The sequence below is a fragment of the Populus trichocarpa genome, chromosome 16 (genome assembly GCF_000002775.5).
Source record: "Populus trichocarpa isolate Nisqually-1 chromosome 16, P.trichocarpa_v4.1, whole genome shotgun sequence".
In the NCBI taxonomy this organism is placed as follows: domain Eukaryota; kingdom Viridiplantae; phylum Streptophyta; class Magnoliopsida; order Malpighiales; family Salicaceae; genus Populus; species Populus trichocarpa.
Window position 1 is genome coordinate 14,538,968 of NC_037300.2, and position 20,293 is coordinate 14,559,260.

Here is a 20,293-nt window from a genome sequence, read left to right on the forward strand (position 1 = left end):
GCATATTTTATACATAAAGAGAGGGACCCTACGGAGAAAGTGGTTGTGTAAGCCACTGAGCTAGACATTCATCCGAGACAAGGGTCTTTGTTTCCACCTCCGTACTTGCTGTTGCCCATCATCATAATCCTAAGTTTCAGTATAAAACAAAGGACAATTCCCCATTTTGCACAATAACTTCATATTTGCATTGCATTCATCACCCTTCACCTTCGATCTGCTATATATCCTTAATTGTATCAAATACATATATAGTCCGCCTATTTAATAAATTAATTTGAAACAGATCAATCACACCATGTCCAGGATTCATCCTTCTGATCAGAGCAGATGCCATGGCCATTTGTTGTTTAAGAATCACAAATTAGGCAGCAGGACGCGGCCACTTCATGATGATGATGATGACAAACGTAGTGATCAGTTATCAGCTGATCCATCTGTAATGCTCACCGTATGGAAGAGATCCAGCATGAGCTTCCAGGGTACCGATGGATTCACTGTTTTCGACCCACATGGGACATTAGTTTTCAGGGTTGACAATTATTCCAGGAAGAATGGTTATGGTCTTGTCCTCATGGACGGGGTTGGCAATGCCTTACTTTCCTTGAAACCCAAGGTACGTACGTATAATGTGTATCAACTAGTTCATCAAGGCTTTATTTTTGCTATGTCAACTCCTCGTGTCATGGCCTGATTCGATGTTGTTGATGTTATCAGATGCTAAGCATGCAATACCAGTGGAATGCATACCGAGGAGATCAAGACGGGTGTGAAAGGACGTCCAAAGTGTTCTCAATGAGGAGCCCGTCAGTGCTTTCAGATTTCCACGCTGCAGGCCGCAAACATGTAGCAGAGATCTTCATGGGAACACGATTAGGTGGTCGTCGTCATGATCAAAACATGCCAGATTTCAAGATTCAGGGATCATTCCGGTCGAGAGATTGCAAGATCGTCAAGACTTGTACCGGAGAAGTAGTGGCAAGGATATCTAGGAAGAGAGCGAACAACACTACCATTTTACTGAGCGATGATGTGTTCAGCTTGGTGGTACAGCCTGGTTTCGACACACACCTTATCATGGCTTTTGTGATTGTATTAGATCGCATCAGCAGTAAGCCCTTTTCTCCTTTTTTGTGTTCTTAATTAATCATATATGGATTCAAACCCATCTTGTAGTTTATATATTAATGCATAAACCAATTAATTAAAACACGCAACAGAATTCAAAACTAATAATATTCTCTACTCATGCTCTTTTCTTGAGTCATTAGCTCAAGGTTTTGATTGATTTTCATACAATGATCATGGTTTTCTCGCACACACATACATATAAAGCATAATATATATATATATATATATATATAGGAGGAAGTTTTTTCCAATCCTGAGCGGAGAAGTAATTATCCTCCATGAAAGGATGGATTCCCAGAGAAAAGTGGGCACATATTGCCTCCACACGATTAGAGATTGCAAAGAGGTAAATCATGCAGGCACCATGACTATCTACCCTATATATGATAACAATAGTAATAGTAAGGGTATCGTTTCTTTACCGGCAATTGGCCACCCATATTTACATCGCCCACTAGCAGCTAACTATCTACCCGATTCTAACCGATTCAAGCCCAGCCCAAACTAACAAAATCTTAGCAGAAAAAAGTTTTTTTTCACGCCCTCGATCAAACAATGTTGCCAATTTGTCAAGGTTTGATAGTTTATTTACAACCGCTTGACTAGCACGGGGACGCAAAAATATTTCTTCTGTTTAAAAATGTAATTTAAGTTGTTTTTTTAGAATGTTTGTCGCTTGAAAATATATTAAAATAATATTTTTTTATTTTTTAAAAATATTTTTAACATTAATACATCAAAATAATTTGAAAATATTAAAAAAAATATTAATTTAAAGTAAAGAAAAAAATAAAAAAAATTTAAATTTTTTTAAGAATATTTTTGAAACATGAAAAGAAACTGGGCGGAAGAGATAGAGAGAAGGGAAGAATTACATTCTTTAAAATCCCAACCTGGGCCTGCGTTTAGGTACAGCATAAGGGGCAACATATATATGATCAACTTCTAACAAATATGAACGTCCAACCGAGAGTGCCTCAGATAATGCCCGAGTGGATTTCTTAAAAAACTCAACAATCCAGCCCCTCAATTTTGCTATTGGTATCCTGGATCTAATTCCAAGAGATCATTTGCCCGACAAAGAAGCGAATAATAGCATGTGATCTCGACCACAAATCACAACCTCATTGGGCTGCATGTGATGTTAGCGCTCAGGTAACTTCTTTATAGCGGTACCACTAACTACATCAACGCTCAGTCAACAACCCATAAGGCTTGGTGGAGACTCAATCACCAGATACATAAGCTTTATCCTCATAATACCTCCTCTCACTTGCTGCCTTCTTCTGATTACGTTTCTGCATAGCAAAGATACACTTCTGTGAGCTTTAACCAGAATAAGCACGCACTAAAGAAACAATTTGTTCTTGTGAGTATGTCTCTATAATCAAAAGACTCCTCTACAATTTGTCAACAGAAGATAGCATGGTAGGGGAATAGGTGAACCTGATATGCTTCATGATTTGATACAATCCTCTTAATTATCGTGGTGGTTGTAATATCTAAAGGGCTATCCAAAACTTGGAAGATACCCATACTGATTGGCACAACATAAGGATTGTCTTTTTCCTGCAAGGCTAAAGAGAAGCATGTAAGCAACTTCTTAATTAGTAGGTGATTGTGTGTTTCCAGTCCTGCTGAGCTTCTAGCTACATGTATGATTTACCTTCAGAAAGTCATTGTTCTCTGCAACTGTCCCATGGACAACTGAAGAGATGTTGAAGGTTGTAATCTGCAGATTTGCATCAAGTCTAGAAAAATCAGCTAAAAAAGGCTAAACAAGAAATCAAAAAGTTGACTAATTAAAAGATCACCACAATTATGAGCAGAGAAAGAGAGAAGAAAAGGAATAAAAATCATAACAGGCCTCGCACATCTGACTTAACACTGGTAGTGACTACCAGAGCAAAAACTTTCTCAAGCACGACGCGCCAAGAATATGATTGAACAATCTGAGAACTGCTAGGAGCCAGATTTGCAAGTTTTAAGGCAGTTTGAGGTCTGCTTCCCTCAGGAAAGCAAAGACCAGATGGTGAGTAAACTAAGTTCAAGACTAGATAACATGATGAACTCAAGCTATAATGTTTAATGTTAAGGATGCATGCCAAATCAGGGCCAAATCTTCATAATATGGTCATTCCCCCCTTCCTAGAGGGGAGAGCAGAGGAGGAGGGCCACCCTTCATCTTGCTTTGACTTATTTTCCACCGAAATAATCTACATAGGTTCCCCATAGAAGTCATGGGTGCCTGTTAGTTTTAGTTGGCACGCTTATCACCTATGTTTGGATTCCACTCACGCATTAGAAAGAGAGCCTACCCATTCAAAATCATCATAGAAAAGAAGAAGAGGAGAAAAGGAGGAGGAGACAAGGATCTCCTCTCCTCCCCTGTGTAGGTCTTCCCCTGCTAGCTCAAGTTCCACCAAGAATTTAAAATACCAAATCAGGTAGTGAAATAGCCAGCCACTACAAACTGAGAAAAACAGCACATGCCAAGACAGGAATAAGAAGATGGCACTCATGCCTGTTACTGCTTATTCAAATTATATGATGTGTGCTTGTGGCATTATTACATATTAAGGACATTACAAATGAACAGTAATATGTATATCTGCTGGGATTTCAAGCATATTGACAAAGTCAGCAATGTCTAGAAAAATTACTTGGCATTTTTATAAAGATGAAGGAAACTAAAAAAAGATCACTTATTTATTCCACAAATGGAAAAACAAGAACAAAGAATAAGTTAATAACATACTAACCATGTCTTTAGATACTTCCCATGGAGCACCTATAATCACCTCATCCACATATTGACATGCCAACACACTTAAACTTCTTTCATGAAGATTCATAATAGGACGGTGTGCACCTCTTTTTGAACTGCCGGGAAACACTATCAGATATTAGTCAACTAATTGAGGCTTAAACAATTAAGCATAACAAAGTAAAATCCATGAATGATTCTTCATAGACTATAGAATTTTACTACTATCCAATTACAATAATATTATTGTAGCTTTCCTGAGAAAAGTTCAGCACTATACACTAGGGGTGTTAAAAAAAACCGACCAACCGATTAAACCGAAAAAACTGAGAAAAAAATAACCGAAAAAACCGAACCGATAGAAAAAACCGAATAAACCGATTAAAAAATAAAAAAAATCACCCGGTCTGGTCCGGTTCCGGTTTAAAAAAGCTTAAGCCGATTGAACCGGACCAAACCGAACCGGTTTAATTGAATCTAAAAGAGAGGTATAAAAAGAAACATTCTAAACCTAAATACCCTAACACTACCTTTCCAACCCCCCCCTCCCTTTACCCTTTCTCTCTTTCCAGCCGCCCCTCCTTCCCTTTCCCCCCGCTTCATGTACTCTAACATCTTGTTAATGAGCTCCAGGTTCCTTTCTTGTCTTTCACAGCTCTGGATCCCACTCTTTCACCTCTCTAATTTCCATACTTTATTCAAACAGCTCTCAATTGGCTTTCCCCTTTCCCCCCTCCCCCTCCCCCTTCCCCCTTCCCCTTTCCCCCATTTCAAGCCGCCCCACCCGTCCCTCCCTCCCTCTCCCTCGTGCTCTTCTCTCTCATATGTTTACATTAAATCTTACTTTATTTCATCACTCTGGTTTATTTTATACCATACCGCTCATCTCTTGAAAAAAGATCGCTAGCCTGACGTGACGGGCTTTAGCGAACAAGCAGGTCAAACCGGTTCTTATTAGAATCTCGTTGATTGGGACACTTATCATGAGTGGCAAATCGGCCTCCTGCTCTCTGGTTTATTTCATGGTCGCCTTGCAACAATGGTAGTTGCAAAAACATTTTGGTTTTTCTGATTTTTAATGTTAGAAAACCGATCCAAACCGAACAAAACCGGTTCTCAGTTCGGTCCGGGTTATATTAACCAGGAATGTTATTTTCCGGTTCGGTTGAATTTTTGGGTTAAAACCGGACTGAACCGGACTGTGAACACCCCTACTATACACTTACACAAATAAGATGACATCTGAAGACAAGTTTTAACAAGCTACTGAAGCTTGAGGAATTTCAATTTCTATATATAGTAGCACTATAATTCCAGGCAGCATCATAACTGCACTTAAAATCAAGCAGCCATCACTGAAGCACAAGGTCATCCAAAATTTTCTCAATAGTAACATGTGATGCCGAATTTCTAAGAACTCATATGATTCTGAGAATATACAACTTCCAAGTGTATTCATAAAATATTTCCACAAAACTCTGTATTCTTCCCTTGAGGCTAAATATCTGCAACCATAGATCGGGTGAGCAACCAAATTCAAATTTCCAGAGCAAGTGCTTGACACAACTGAAAGGTAGAACTATAGCCTAAATGTAGACTAAACAAAAGTTAGGATTTTATTTAAGTTTATTTGTTGATATTGATTTAATTATTGATGGATATTTTATTTAGTGGGCTATAAGCCCAATTGTCTATTCTAGTTAGGGTTTTAATATTTATATGTTATTTTTCTAAATGTTAGACAATTTTTGATGAATTAAATAAAATTTGCAGAGTTGCAGACTTTTCCAACCCCATTCTTTCTCTTCTTCAACTTTCTCTTCTCTTTCTTTGGCTTCTTCTTCTAAGCTTCTTCTTTTCTTTTTTCTTTAGCTTTAAATTTCTTTTGTCCTGCATCAAAGTGCTTTGGAAAATTTGGCAGTTTCTTTAGAGCTGATTGATCCACTCCAATTGAATTTCTTAACAATGATGAGATGCACTCCAATTGGATTCTAGCACTTTTAAGAATTTGTTCCCAATATGTCAATTCTACTATTTATTTAATTGAATAAGAAACTACTAAGATATAATTTTACCACTAATATGACTGAAATTTGTTGTTAAAAAGCAGCACTACTAGAAACGGATTGAATTAATGATCATAAAAGTGGGTACTGTTCCCATCCTCTAGCCACTTCATTCCTATGATCTTTCAAAAATTTGTTGAATAAAGAATGAGTCTCACTAATAGTTTCTTGTCACTATAGACTTATTGAATCCTAAGGTTCCTTTTATATTCCGGAATGTTGTTTTTTTCAAGTTTTGAAATTTTCACGTGGCTTCCGTATTTCTTGCCCAGGGCTAGTGAGAAACACAACTATGGGCATTGCAAACCAATGCTAACAACCAACATTCATAGTCCATTCAACAGTGTTACAGTAAGTTGTGAAGCATTGCCCATTCAAATCTTTTAATTACCATAAGATGAATATAATTAGCATCTTTTCCTAGTTCATTGTCATCTCAACATTTTGTATGGTGCAGAAAATCATCCTTCCTGGTTTAGAATTGTTAGTCTCATTCAACTTAAATTATACGTCTTTACCCAGGCATGGAGGGGCATTCCTAGTATATTCATCAGTGTCCCCAAAGCAAATGTTTAAACAGTAACACCATGAAGGTTTACCTATTTGTATCTTTTAGTCTCCATAAGAGGAGATCAATGTCCCTATAATGTTACAAGAGGCTATTTTCTAGCGCTTGAAGCAGAACACTTCCCTTTTTTCTTTTTTTAACAAGCTAGCATAAGGCACATAATATAAATATAAAAGCAGCAAAGTAAATTCCAAGAAAGCAAAGACAAAACCAGGAAGTATGGAAATAGGGTGTAAAGATATCAGAACACAGGGCGCTACCTGACTATATGATCATTGTGCATTCCAACAAGAAGAAAATCTCCAAGCGCTCGAGCAAGCTTGAGAATCTAAACAATAGATAATGGTCATTATTCACATAGAGGCACACACCACTCACTTTAGCCAACTAAGCTTAGCTAGATGGAATAAACTGGACAAAATTCTTTGCACCATCTCATACAATCCAGGACATTATCATACAAAAGCTTTCTTTCCAGAGTACTAGTCACGAGTTACTACGATTTCTGTCATTAATTTATTTTTTTTAACTGTTGACATAATTTGAGCAACCACAAGTGCAAGGCATATGGATGTTTCCCTTGTTTCAGCACCAAGTGGTGCCACTTTTAACATATACTAAGCTCTTTTTTTTTTGTCTTTTATTTTTCACTCATCTATCAAGGCATCCCTGCCTTCCTGCGCTTGCTTTTGAACTCATTACCCCTCTGTTTTCCAAAGCCGACACTAGGTTCGTAGATCATAACTTCATTTTACAGCATTCTTAAAACATAATGCTCATGAATTAGCAAACATCAAACTAGGGGTGTTAAAAAAAAACCTGGTATATTTGTAATATTTGCATTATCTAACTTGACTCAGCCCATCAAAGTCGAATAATATGGATATTACAGATAATAGCAGGTCAAAAAACCTAAAAAATAGATATTACAGATGATAGCAGGTTAAAAAACCTAAAAAATGGATATCACAGGTCAGGTGGCAGGTCATAATTTTTAAAACCCGATCAACCCGACCCAACTTGTATACTCTATACTCTGTTGTCTTTATATTTGATAGTTTGTGTATTGAACATTTATTTTTATTTTATTTAGAAATGTTTTGACTTCAAAGTTATTATTAGTGAGCTTCCTATTAGATTATTTAACGTGATAAAAAAAAAGCTCATCTCTTTGCTAGGGACGGTAACTAGAATTTAATAATGGTGTAAAATATTAAAATTAGACCTAACATTGAGGATGTCATGGCAACTACAATACATACCGTAGATCCGCCTCTAAATACGGACTTATAAAATTAGCAATATAATCCCAACTTGTGAATATCTGTAATATCTACATAAAAATTAACTCAACCTGATATATCCAACTCGCTTGGGTCCAAAAAAATTTGAATGGGTTAGGTTTACAATTTATAAAATATTAGAAGTTAGGTATGATACAATTATAGGCTCAAACCTGACCTAACTATATCAATGAAGACCCATAATCAAACAACAACAAAGATGCTTTTTCTAGATTTATCCACCTTTCACTAGTTTATGGACCGCTCCCTAATCAACATCAGCCTTCTTAATAAATATTGATAATATAGCGAAACATATCAATTTTTCTAACCTCCGAGCCATCATTCACAATGTTCCATTTCTTGTCATGACAAACTAGCATCAACATATTACAGCTTTATTGCTTCTAATTTAAAACATTGAGTTCAAAATGTCTCTCCCAACAATCTAATTTACAAGTTTCTTTATATTGGTTTATCCATGAAAAACCATGGTGATCAGCAACCAACATCATCTTAAACATGATTCTCTGACATATCAATGCTCAGAGTAAACAACACAAGGCTCACTCCCAACCCCTAGTGTAAGGCTGACATGACTTGCAAGTAGCTCATCTTTCCTTCCATTTTTCTTAAACTAGTCAGAGGATCATCACAAGCACGAAAGAGTAAAAAAAGGCAAGTGTAAATGGATAATAAAAAGATGCACTTCACACATAATTGGGGAAGAATAACTAGGTGTAGAAATCAGAGGTAGATTGAATTTATTCCATACGAACAGAAGAAGAAAAGTTTGAAGTCCAAAAAATTAGCCACTTGTATCTCAACAGGCACGGGCATGAGAAGACACAGGAAAAGCATAACACACCTCGACATGTCCAGCATGGAAGAGATCAAACGCACCATCAATATAAACTATGCGAGCATCCTGCCCTGGCCCCTGAAATCACTTGTGTAGAAAATTGGTTGAGAAATGGCATTGTGGATATCATAATATTTGCATAAAAACAGCAGAAATTCACTTAGAATATGGAGAACGCATTAAAGACGAACTAGATATAAATCTTGTTTCATTGTGATCAGTAAAGTAATCCACTTTTACGATAGAACTTTACCAGCTTCTATTTGAACAAATGGTGGGTAACAGGTTACAAGGTCCTAGCTTTTGTGAGAGGCACAAAAGTTGCACAACAAATGAGGACTCAAGCATTGCATGATGCCTAGTGCTTGTTTGAGATGAAATGAACGCCACCCAGTTAGTTGCAGAACATGATTCCACACAGGAAAAGGCGCAAGGTTTACCGGCTCTTGGCAGCAATACCCAATAAAGTGCAGCAAGCAAGGAATCACTAAAGATGTGGAAAACTAATAATGAAATTACTGTTATTGGCCGAATGATGAGTAACTAACTGGATACCTTGTCATTGGAGAATTGTACAATTCTGCGTGAAGTAGGAAGGAAATGAGAAACCCGAGTTCCACTTCCAGATCCACCGTCTTCAAATTTCTGGCTGTGCCCATGGCTAAACTGCCTTTGCAATGACGACTGATTGTGGCTGTCACTAATGGATCTCTCTCGAGTACACAGAAGCATGCGACCTATTTATTCACAACAACAACAACAACAACAACAACAACAACAATTATAATTCCATGAAATACACACACAGACACACATATCTTTTTTCTTTTCTTTTCTTTTAAAAAAGAATAAAAATAAATAAATAAATAAATTACCAACGATATCCGTGCTGGAAACGCCTTCAGTGCGCTTAATCTGTTTGTAACGGCCAGCTTTCTTAGCGAGCGCATAAGCATCGGTGCCATCAGGGAGGACGCAAGGATCATCGCCGTGAATAATATAATCAATATTATATTCATCAAAAAGCTTCTTCATGAAGTCTTCAGTTATAGCGTATGGCGCATCTGAAATCACCTCGTCCACCCATTTCACCGCATTCACCATAATCATCCTTTCATGGACAGGTGTCACTGGAGGACCTTTATTGGCTATAATTTCGTCATCGCTAACAACGCCCACCACCAATTGATCTCCGAGGGCGCGTGCTTGGCGGAGGGCGTTGCAGTGTCCGTAGTGCATCATGTCGAAACAGCCGTCCATGTACACTCGAATTGGCTTCTTCTTCTTGTTTAAAGATAATGACCAATTAGACCTCCATTCGGCGCCGGACTTGAGATATAACCCTAAGAGGGATACGCCAACCGCAACCACCAAACATGTGGCTACAATCTTCACCTTCTCGGGATGCAGTGCAATGTCTGAACCACCATCAGCTCCACCTCCACCACCACCCATTGCTTTTATTTTTGCTTGTTTTCGAAAATAAAGAAAAATTGGGTGTGTTATATTCTAACGTCTCTCTATTGAAGGTTTTTTTTTATCTTCATTCCATTTCGCTCTCTTCTCTTCTTTTCCCCAATTGGACGATGGGCTTTGCTCGGTTATTATGACAAATCCAAAGGCATATAATTGGGCTTATTGGCCCACAAATAAATCCCTTGGACCTCAGCTGTACTTGGGCTGTTTTGCGCCAGAGCGTAACTCTACTTTGATCAATAGGAGGAGTATTGAATAAAAAGATAAAAAGAAGAACAGAAAAGCAACGCTTGTCAACTCTTCTGTTAGTAACGAACTTCCAATGACGGAAAATTGAAGCGAAGCGACAGCCTTGCACTACACGCCGCCTCTTTTAAATTTAATTCCTTAAATATTTTTAACATGAAAATATAAATATATAAAAAGGAAAATAAAACAAAGGAAAAGGATATAAAAGAAAGAAAGAAAGGAATATACTACGGCATAAGAGGGAGGATGGAGTAGGAGCAGCTTGGACTTGAAATCCATTTAATTAATTGAATTATTATTTTCGATCTTCTTCTATCGAAAATTCACCGCTTTTTTTATTTTTCTGATAGTAATTGGGTTTGGTTATTTGACTCAAATCAGCAGAAAGTTGTTTTTTTTTTTCTTTCCTGGAGATCAGATTAGATTAGAAATGGCATCAACAGAGGGTCTGGTGCCGATAACCAGGATTTTCCTGGCATCTTATTACGACAAATACCCTTTCACCCCTCTCCCCGACGACGTTTCTCGCCTTTCCTCGGAGATCCGCTCCATGACCTCCGATTTGCTCAAGGACTCTCCTCCCTCCTCTCAAGGTTCACTCCCTTTCTTTTCCCTTTTTTTTAAATAATTACAACAACAATAATTGTTCAGTTTATTTATTTATTTGGGTGGGTGGTGATTGATTTTTAGATGAAAGCTTATTGCTAAAAGAATCTGAAGGAGAGTCTCCTCATAAAATTGATGAGAATATGTGGAAGAACCGAGAACACATGGAAGAAATTATCTTTTTGCTTCATGAATCTCGCTGCCCTCAGCCCGTAAGCCTCCATATTTTTTTTTTATAATTTCTTATATTTTTTACACAAATTCTTTGCATTATCTTACATTATTTATTATGAATTGTAGCTTCAAGATGACAGTGAACTCTCTACTGTTTTTAACAACATAAGATATAAGTTTCAGAAGACTTTGAACGTATTGCAAGATTTCCAAGCTGTGAATTCTGATCATGTGTTCAACACAGGTTATTTCTCCATGCATCAATTATTTTCCACTTTAATCTTTCAGAAGAATGCTGCATTGCCTATGTTGACTCATATGTTCTGTTGAAATGCTTTGAGTTTTCTGAATTGATCATTTTATTTCCTTTTTTTAACTTCTGCGGCGGCGATTCATCTTATTCACAATCTTGATCCCATTTACCATTTCTTCTCGGTGCACCAATCTTGACCTTAGCATTAAATAAATGAATGATCTTCTTAAGGTACACCAGAATTCAATGCATGCTTGGTTTTATAATCAGATTTATGTGGTCACTGAGATTGATTTTAAGTGCCTTGGAAGAGATGGCATCACGGCGGTTATCTTTTTGCCTTTGGGAGTTTGGGTTAATACAGGATTATACTAATTCAGATTACTTTTTGCAATATCTAAAAAAAAATTTCAATGCGGTTCTGAAATGGGACATTAGGTTAGCAATATGCTAGCTTATCAGGGTTACTTGCCAGCAGTTTACTTCTTAGCAAATCAGAGTTTTCCTTTTGTATTCTTGCTAGCAGGTTGCTGATAAAGGTTGTAGGCTGTTTAGTCACTAGTAAATGTTTATCTCTGAGTGCAAACCATCTTAAAATGGTGAATTACATGTACTCAATACTAATAATTAGTGTGGATTAAGTTTGTAACAGGAAAAGTTTTGATATAAATCACAGAACTGAGTTTAATTTGAGAAGTTATACTGTACTTCTCAAACGCTCAGATTTCATAATTCGATCACTAACTAACTTTGAGTTTATGAGTGGAGAAAATAGATGAAACTGTTGACTTGGTCTCTTCTTTCTTCTGTTTTTATTTGAGAATTATTTGAGGATTACCTTGATACAAGCAGGCTGCTATCCTCTGCCAAAGGAATAGAATTGATTCATTAATTAGTGATAGGCATGAGGATCATAGTTATGCATGGTTTTCAACCTATCTTGTTGGTTATTCAAGATACCAGCTGAGAGGTGAATGGTTTAGGCCACTGCCAGGATTTTTGTACTGATGTTTGCTAAGGTGTTTGAGAACTTGCTTTCATTCAGTCATGACCTACATGCCTCAAGATTTTCGGGGAACGCTTATCAGACAGCAAAGGGAGCGGTCAGAAAGGAATAAGCAAGCAGAGGTTGATGCGCTCGTTAATTCTGGTGGAAGTATACGTGATCGATACGCTCTGTTGTGGAGACAACAAATGGATAGGTGAGGCACCTTGGTTTTTGTTTTACAGATTGTGGTACTTAGGTGCTCTGCCCTGCTATCTTTGAAGTGATTTCATTAGAAGATAAGCCGAGAGATAAGAACGCTTTGTTTTTTTCATTTTGTTTAGCTTTTTCTTTTTTGGTTATTTGGAGGATGTCTTATCCTTTGTTGTGTGCCGGCATGACCTTTCATATTGTTAAGTATATATTTTTTATTTGTAATTAAAAAAAATGATGCAAGGGGCTATACAGTTCTGACCCAAATGCTGTATCCTACCAGGAGGAGACAGTTAGCACAGCTTGGTTCAGCAACAGGTGTATATAAAACTCTTGTGAAGTACTTGGTAGGAGTTCCTCAGGTACAATCCTACCTTCTCCTCACCTCTCTTTTGGCCTAGGTTGTTTGATTTTTATTTTTGGTGGGGGCATCGAAGTATTTCCTTTTAGGTTGTGTTTGGTATGGGGTGAAAATTTTGAAGGGGAAATGTTAAGTGGGGCAGATTTAAAAGTGAAGTGTTGAAGGTGTGAAAAAGGATTAAGGGATGAAGTGTTAAGGATGTTCAGTTGGAGGTGGGAAAATTAGAGATAATAGTAGGTCTTAGTGAAGGTAAAATCAAATTTTAGGTTAAATGCAATTGTAAAAAGAAAATAGATAATTTATAGTTGTGGTCCAAAATAGATGTGGAAAAAAAGAATAAAAATAGTATTAAATGGAAAAAAAAAAGAAAAAAGAAAGAAAGGACACAGAACCCAAAACCCCCCTCTCAAAAAATTTCCTTATCCCTCCCCATGAGGTTAATGTTTAACTCGTTCCCTATAACTTGTACCAAACATAAGTAAAGGAGGTGAAAATTTACAACTTGACCCCTGTACCACACGTATCCTTGGTCTAATCTTTTTGGGAGCTGATGGTTAGCAATATCAATTTTGTTTGCCCTGGGCATTTTTTACATACTTAAGCATCAATGTTCACATGCAACTGACGTGATGCCTTCCTCCCTTCATCTGATGCAGGTTTTACTAGACTTCATTCGCCAAATAAATGATGACAATGGGTATGCACCTTTATGTTTTTGGAAGTATTTTGTACTCCTCTTTACATTACTGTATATGCTCAGTGCCACTTGTCAGACAAATAGATATACGGAAATCATCATGAATCTGGTACCTAATTGATAATGTTTGATCAAAATCTTAAATGTACAGGCCCATGGAAGAGCAAAGACAGCGTTACGGACCATCTTTATACAGTCTGACAGCAATGGTTCTCTTGATTAGACTATTCATTCAACTTGCTTGGGGGAGATTTGAGGCAAAAAAATTGTGGGTAACTTGCTGCCTTTACTGAGTTTTCTAATGTTTAGATGTAGTATGTTGTCATAAGCTAGATATATGTTTTACTGTATCTTAGCCAGTGCTGTTGTGACATTTTCCGTGGGTTGCTTTTATGCCTTTGTGCTGTGGTGTATATTTTATCAGAACCAGGGATCAAGTTGCTGTCCTGGAACAAGCTGTTGATGTCTACACTTATGAGTTCAGAAGGTTCATCACCTTCATCAGGTATTGCTCCTGCTTCTATTGTGATGGTGGTGATGCTACTTCTACAATTATTTACATTAGCATCGCCGTTGTTGTTAGTTTTTTTTTTTATTTACTAAAACCATCACCATCATCATTTTGCTATCCTGTTGATAAATGCTCTTGGAGTTTAAAGGGATATTTCTCTTTCCATAAACTAGTGATTTTTTATGTTCAGAGAAAATAGGAAAAATGAGATGTAGGAGGGGCTTACACAAACTGCTAATGTGGATTAAGGTTGGGTAAAATTGGAATTACAGGGTTGTTGAAGGTCACCAAAGATTCTTGGGGCATGTTGATGAAATTTTGTTGAAAAGGTTCTCTTTTACGATTGTCTTAGCTACAAGAAATTAAGATAGAGTTTAGATTATTAATGGAGACCAACAAATCATCAGGTTGGGGGCCAAATTTGATAGATCAATTGATGCAGAAATTGTTGGGAAAATACACAGGAGTTTAGGGTTTTAAGTGGTGCCATAAATGGGATATGATTGGGTGAAAAATCAAGAAAATGAGCAACTCTTGCGGCTGCACTGTGCTACGAACAGTATGGGAGCATTGTCAGGGTTGGAATCTTGGGATTTTTGGTGCTACATGATGGAGGAAGACATCAAGATTTAAGTGTAACTTTTTATTGATGAAATAAGGTTATTGTGATATGAGTAGTTAGAGAGGTGATACTGATTTAGAATAGAGATGGTAAAAGAACATTTCTTGAGCATAATGAGGTAAAATATTCATTCAAACTTAAAGTAAAACATGCATTAATTTATTAACAAAACTCTACAATATTACAAGAGTATGTGGTTGTTTATATTCATTTGGAATTCCTTACGCAAAAATTCTCTAATTATGACCAAACTTGAACATGAAAAGAGATAGGGCTTGTATGCCCTGTTTTTTACTGGTGGAAAACAATGGTTTGTTTTTATAAAAGAAAATCCACTGAGAAGGAAAATTGGGATTTTCAATTTTAATATGATAGATAATAATTAATGTTTTATGTGATCTATATTAGTTGTTCTCATGTTCATTTGAATGTTTGTTTTGTCAGTGAGGTATTTGCAAATTCCCCTTTCTTTATTTCAGCAGAAGCTGCTGGTGCATTAGAAGCTAGGTAAGTTTTTCAGGTTTTCACCTTCTAATTAGCATCAGTACTTTCAATTTGAACTTTTCTATTTTGTTCTATACAGAAACAATGATGACTACAAGGAGATAAATGTTCCAGCTGGGAAAACTCACGAGGTTTGTTTTAAGCACTATTTGCAGGATTTCTGTTCATATTGTGCGCGCGCGCACGCATAAATGAATCAAGTGGAAGTTAAATCTTTCATAGTTGCTTGCTAATTATTCTACACACTTGGGAGGAGCTTCATTGAAATTTGCTGAAAGCTTTTTTTTCTTTTTGAAATGCACAAGTCTATATTAATCTCCTTCTAGACTTTGTGCCTGCTAGCATATGAACAGGAATTTGTAAAAGAGTTCAACTGTAGATTGCACTGGAGAAGTTCATTTGTGTGCTCAGATGACTGGCTTGTTTTTTTAAATGTTTTCTCTTTTCCATTGTTTAAATGCAATTCCTGTAGCTGCTTGGAATCTTTTACATCTTTTCAGATGTTGACTTGCTAATGGTAAGGGCATTACCTTTCTAGGTTTCATTGTCTGTGGAATCAGTGAACTCATACATTGCTTGGGATTTCAGTTTGATACAAGGCAAAATTAACATGGTAGTATTCTCAAACTATTTCTTGAGCTGGGTTCTTAACACGAAATCTGTTTTTGTTGCTCTTTCAATTATTTTTAGCTTCTGGGGTGTTTAGCTAACGAAATTTTTCATCGTGGTAATCTTCTTGTTCATGCTGTCAATCCTTCCAAGCTTTTGAACTTTGTCTGCTGTATTTTAAAATTAGATACTGCAGTTTTAACTTCCCATTTCCTCTACGCAGTACAAGAAAAACTGTTTTTCTCTTAGTTATATCCATTCAACTGTAGAGGGTGACATGGACCAAGCACATTTTTAGAAATTATTTTATCAGGCCTTATGTCACAGTCAGTATTCTGTGAATTACCTACAGAAGTTGTCATGTAGACTAGAAATGAGGTTTCCTATTTCAATTGCAACGTTCAGTTTTCATTTATTGTTTTAGACACTTAGTGGATGCCAATATGATAGTAAGTGGAACTGTCTTTATTCCCATGCCAACATCACCATCTACAGTGTTGTCACAATGCATGTCAAAATGTCAGAGCAGTAACACCTTTAGAATTTTATTGATCATTTTTTTTTTAATTATCCTTTTTACTCATTTTCCTAAATTCATATCAAGAACTCAATTGCCTTTTTTCTCCTCTCTTTTTCCCTTTAAATCAATTATTGTTGAGTTTCTCCAAATTTACTGAAGGGTTTTATGGGATTAAAAAAGGTGTCAAAAGTGGGATTTATCATTGAATAAGAAACTCGGAATGTGACCGATGACAAACTAGATTGATGACTAGGAAATTAGTATCAATTTCATGTGTGTTCTTTCCAAGAAAGATGCCTTTTGTGGTACTGTCTGCATGATGCAATGAAAGCAGTTGGATGCTTCCTGTTTTCACAGGGGGTCTCCATTTATCTAGTGCTAATTAGGTGGTTTGGGATTAATTTGAAGATTTGGGTCGGTTATGTTAAAGCTTTCTGGTTAAACTGGTATGTTTTGGTTGTGCCTTATAATGTTGAGAAAATCTGATGTAGTCATCAAACTAGAAAAGGGAAGGTAAAAAATCAGAGATTTGATTCGCATTTAAGCCAGGGTTGAACTGTGATGCTATTATTATCTCATAGTTTTAGCCTTTTTTATTTTCTTTTTTGTTTCAATCACTGCCTTTTCCATCTTACTGGGGTTATATGTTGCTGGTCAGGATATTGGATTTAGTGTGGAGTGTACAGACCCTACAGGGAAAAAAACTGTAAGTTAAACTAGGAAATGTTTACTACTTTTGTAGTTTTTTTTTTTAAAAAAAAATTTCTTCAATTAGACCTTTCACTTATATTGGACTACAAAAACAAAAGATTGTGGTTGACCTATTGTTGCTAATTTCTGATTTCCTGGTTTCGATTTTGTATTAATTTCTTTAATTATGTATTTTGTCCTTGCATGTACCTTGTGGCATGTGTGGTCCTTCCACAGCTGATACTACCATATCGACGTTATGAGTCTGACCAAGTGAGTTACTGACTATTTTACCACACCTTCTAATATGATGGATGGATCTCTTCATGATATAAATGCTGATACAGGGAGATCCCTTACCCATGACGTTGATGTTGTTACAGGGGAACTTCTCCACGTGCGTATCTGGAAACTACAAGCTTATTTGGGATAATTCATATTCTGCATTTTTTAAAAAGGTGAGAAGGCATGCTGAGCATTAATAACATGATTCATTTGGGACAATTTACTCCCTTTCTGCGAGACTAACATAACCTACTTATAGTGATATCAGTATGTGACTTGTTAAAAACAATGACTAGTAGTGAGCTACTGTGCTGCATTCACAATTATTTAAACATTGCTCGTGCCATCTCAATTTTTGTAATAGGTCCTGCGTTACAAGGTGGACTGTATACCCCCGGTTGTTGAGCCAGTGCAATCTGCAGGTGAAATGGAAGAATAACTGTCGCCTCCTTAGCTTTAGCATTTGCGCCAAGATGCTGTCTCATGGTGATTTGGATCAAATTTATTTGTACTTGTTGCCTTTTTTTATTATTTTTTATCACATCCGATGAAGGAATGCTGTGAAAGCTTGCTCATGTAGTCGCTGGATGAATCCGCCACTACACTAACTTGTTCTATGTTACCTGACAATCAGTATAACCCATTCTAATTATTGCAATCCATGCCAGAGCAGCCTAGCAAATAACAAACTCCCAAGAGCAAAGAATATGGGAGGTCCCTTTTTTTAAAAAAAAATTTATCCCTCTCGATAAAGAAAATGTTTGGATTTAAAAGGTTTTTGCAACACAAAAGTTATTACTTCTGATATTCCTACGTGATCAAGGATGGCATGGACTCTAAAAAACAAAAAGATGGCATCGTAGGATGTGCCTGCATGCATAGCTGAAATTGTCATCTCCTGAGAACTGCTCGCTACACCAAATGAGGCTACTGCACATCACTAGTGGCAATGGCCGCTTGATTATGATTCTACTGTTCTTGATGCTTGAGAGCTGCATGAAGCAGTTGTCTGCTTTACGGATAGGATTTCAGAAAGGTCATTCTTGAGGTGATGCTGATTTGGTGATCGAGGCTGCAATATCAGAGCCAAACACGCCTTAAGGAGTTCCGTCCTTCAACATGGTCGTAACAAGTAACAGAAGCTGTTGCAATGTCCATATATAGTAGTCGTAATTGGGCTGCCCACTTTGGGAACAAAGGGCCCTGAGTGATCTTGATTTTGATCAATGTTTGTCCAAAATAACCATGTAGAAGACAATCTTGAACTATTGTTTAGGGCTACTTGACCAAAGAAAAAAAAGCTACTTGCTGCAGCTGGTACCAATGCTTGAAACCTAGCAAACCACTTGAGGTCCGATAAGGATGGCCAGGCCGGTGAATCCAGTATCCAGAGCACAGAGGCAGATATCCAGAATTGAAGCTCGGACAGCGACCGGGAAGGGGGTATTTGATTGAACAAGGAACCTTTCATGAGCATGCATCATCATCTATCACTGGATTATATGCATCAATGAAAGCAGTTAAACACACAATTATTTACTAACTACGTATGTGGTCAAGTGAAACCAGAAGCCCGCTTCGCAGGATCCCGAGTAGCATGGTAATTATTGTCATGGGTCAAACTCCATCGCATTTTCCCCATGATTTCAACACACACCTGACCTGATAAATAGCTAGCTCAATGCAACCCTTTGGAGAGCCTCTCACAGCAAGATTCCCCATGTTGAGTGGATGGAAGCCATATATCTACATCCTTTTCTAACTTAAGAAGATTCAAAACCCTTCCCTCATCCATATGCTAGCCCATAGCACATTCGTTCTTAAGTCATCCATAGAACACCAGCATCTCAAATAGGCCTTATCAAATCCTGAACTATTTCAATTCTATACATAAGCAGCTAAATACATGACCACCTACCTACCACAAAAAGCTATTATCTGGTCTTAGATATCCCATAAGAAGAATTAATTCATTAGGCCGTTTTAAGGAGTTTTGTATGGCCTGATCAAATATCTTACAGGAAAATGCATTAAATTGTAACATGAAGATTATCATCTTATTTTCAAGGTTAATCTTCGAAACAAATTGCTTTGACATGAGAAGTATGGAAGAACAAAGCTTCATGTATTAGCACCAAAAATCAGGCATTACTAGAAGGTAATGACACTTAAAAAATCACAATTCTCAGCCAATTACGGGGATAAATATCGATATTCATGTATTAGCATCAAATACAGGAATGAAACCAAGCCTATGCCATATCAAATTATGGGCATGTATAGCACAGAACAGTAAGGATATATGCAATCTACAAACGTTATAGAGATCGGGTCTGTTGGGTTTTTCAAAACACATATATACAGCAAAAGAAAAAAATTTACAAAAAAAATTTGGAGTCTCAAGATCCTATAGACAGGCCAAGAGTTGTTTAGTGTTTATAGAAAGATTATCTAAAGATTAGATATTCTTTTCGGCTTTGAATAATTTTTTCAAGACTAGATTGTCACAAACTATAAGTCATTCAAGTATCCGGTCTCAAATAATAATCCACACGAACCACCAATGAGAAATATCTTTAACCCTTTTAGGAGAGAGGAATTGTTGTGTCTTTAAGTGCTTGCTTTTTTTTGTGTTTTTCAAGTATTCAGTAACTTCAACCTGAAAACCTTATAAATAGCAAAATATCAATTTGCCTCCTGAATAATATCACAAATATTGTTTCAGAATAATTTTATAAATTTATTCAATCAAGTCTTTACTTGATTTTTTAAAGTTTAGAATTGTAATTTTCTGTATAAATTACATTATAGTCCTTAATTTCTAAAACTTATTTACAATCAAGTCGCACTTGATTAATCAT

At 36.7% G+C, this 20,293-nt stretch overlaps 3 protein-coding genes across 7 annotated transcripts; 2 read left to right on the forward strand and 1 right to left on the reverse strand.

Moving 5' to 3' along the window:
- LOC7482626 (protein LURP-one-related 5) lies at window positions 1-1,255 on the forward strand. Its single transcript, XM_002323074.4, has 2 exons — window positions 1-616; window positions 718-1,255. The coding sequence occupies exons 1-2, from the start codon at window positions 299-301 to the stop codon at window positions 1,141-1,143; spliced, it is 744 nt and encodes a 247-aa protein (XP_002323110.3). The 5' UTR covers window positions 1-298; the 3' UTR covers window positions 1,144-1,255.
- Window positions 1,256-1,985: 730 nt separating this feature from the next.
- On the reverse strand, window positions 1,986-10,250 carry LOC7482627 (ethanolamine-phosphate cytidylyltransferase). Of its 4 annotated transcripts, none has more exons than XM_002323663.4 (8): window positions 9,553-10,225; window positions 9,233-9,414; window positions 8,684-8,755; window positions 6,793-6,860; window positions 3,894-4,014; window positions 2,798-2,863; window positions 2,578-2,700; window positions 1,986-2,429 (listed from the first exon to the last, which is right to left on the reverse strand). In XM_002323663.4, exons 1-8 carry the CDS (start codon window positions 10,130-10,132, stop codon window positions 2,358-2,360), a joined length of 1,284 nt encoding a protein of 427 aa, XP_002323699.2. In that variant the 5' UTR covers window positions 10,133-10,225; the 3' UTR covers window positions 1,986-2,357. The 4 variants fall into 4 exon arrangements, 1 of the variants encoding a protein (XP_002323699.2); XR_002978360.2 differs by having other exon boundaries at window positions 2,403-2,429; window positions 2,578-2,708; window positions 9,553-10,250; XR_002978361.2 differs by lacking the exon at window positions 1,986-2,429 and adding an exon at window positions 3,450-3,604 and having other exon boundaries at window positions 2,620-2,700; window positions 9,553-10,248.
- A 344-nt stretch (window positions 10,251-10,594) lies between these two features.
- On the forward strand, window positions 10,595-18,092 carry LOC7472506 (uncharacterized). Of its 2 annotated transcripts, XM_002323075.4 has the most exons (15): window positions 10,597-10,995; window positions 11,093-11,220; window positions 11,309-11,426; window positions 12,481-12,637; window positions 12,917-12,995; window positions 13,651-13,691; window positions 13,843-13,959; window positions 14,116-14,196; window positions 15,269-15,331; window positions 15,408-15,459; window positions 15,867-15,941; window positions 17,116-17,163; window positions 17,385-17,420; window positions 17,531-17,605; window positions 17,797-18,092. In XM_002323075.4, the coding sequence occupies exons 1-15, from the start codon at window positions 10,833-10,835 to the stop codon at window positions 17,869-17,871; spliced, it is 1,308 nt and encodes a 435-aa protein (XP_002323111.4). In that variant the 5' UTR covers window positions 10,597-10,832; the 3' UTR covers window positions 17,872-18,092. The 2 variants fall into 2 exon arrangements, with proteins under 2 accessions (XP_024443223.2, XP_002323111.4); XM_024587455.2 differs by lacking the exon at window positions 15,867-15,941 and having other exon boundaries at window positions 10,595-10,995.
- The last annotated feature ends 2,201 nt before the right edge of the window (window positions 18,093-20,293 follow it).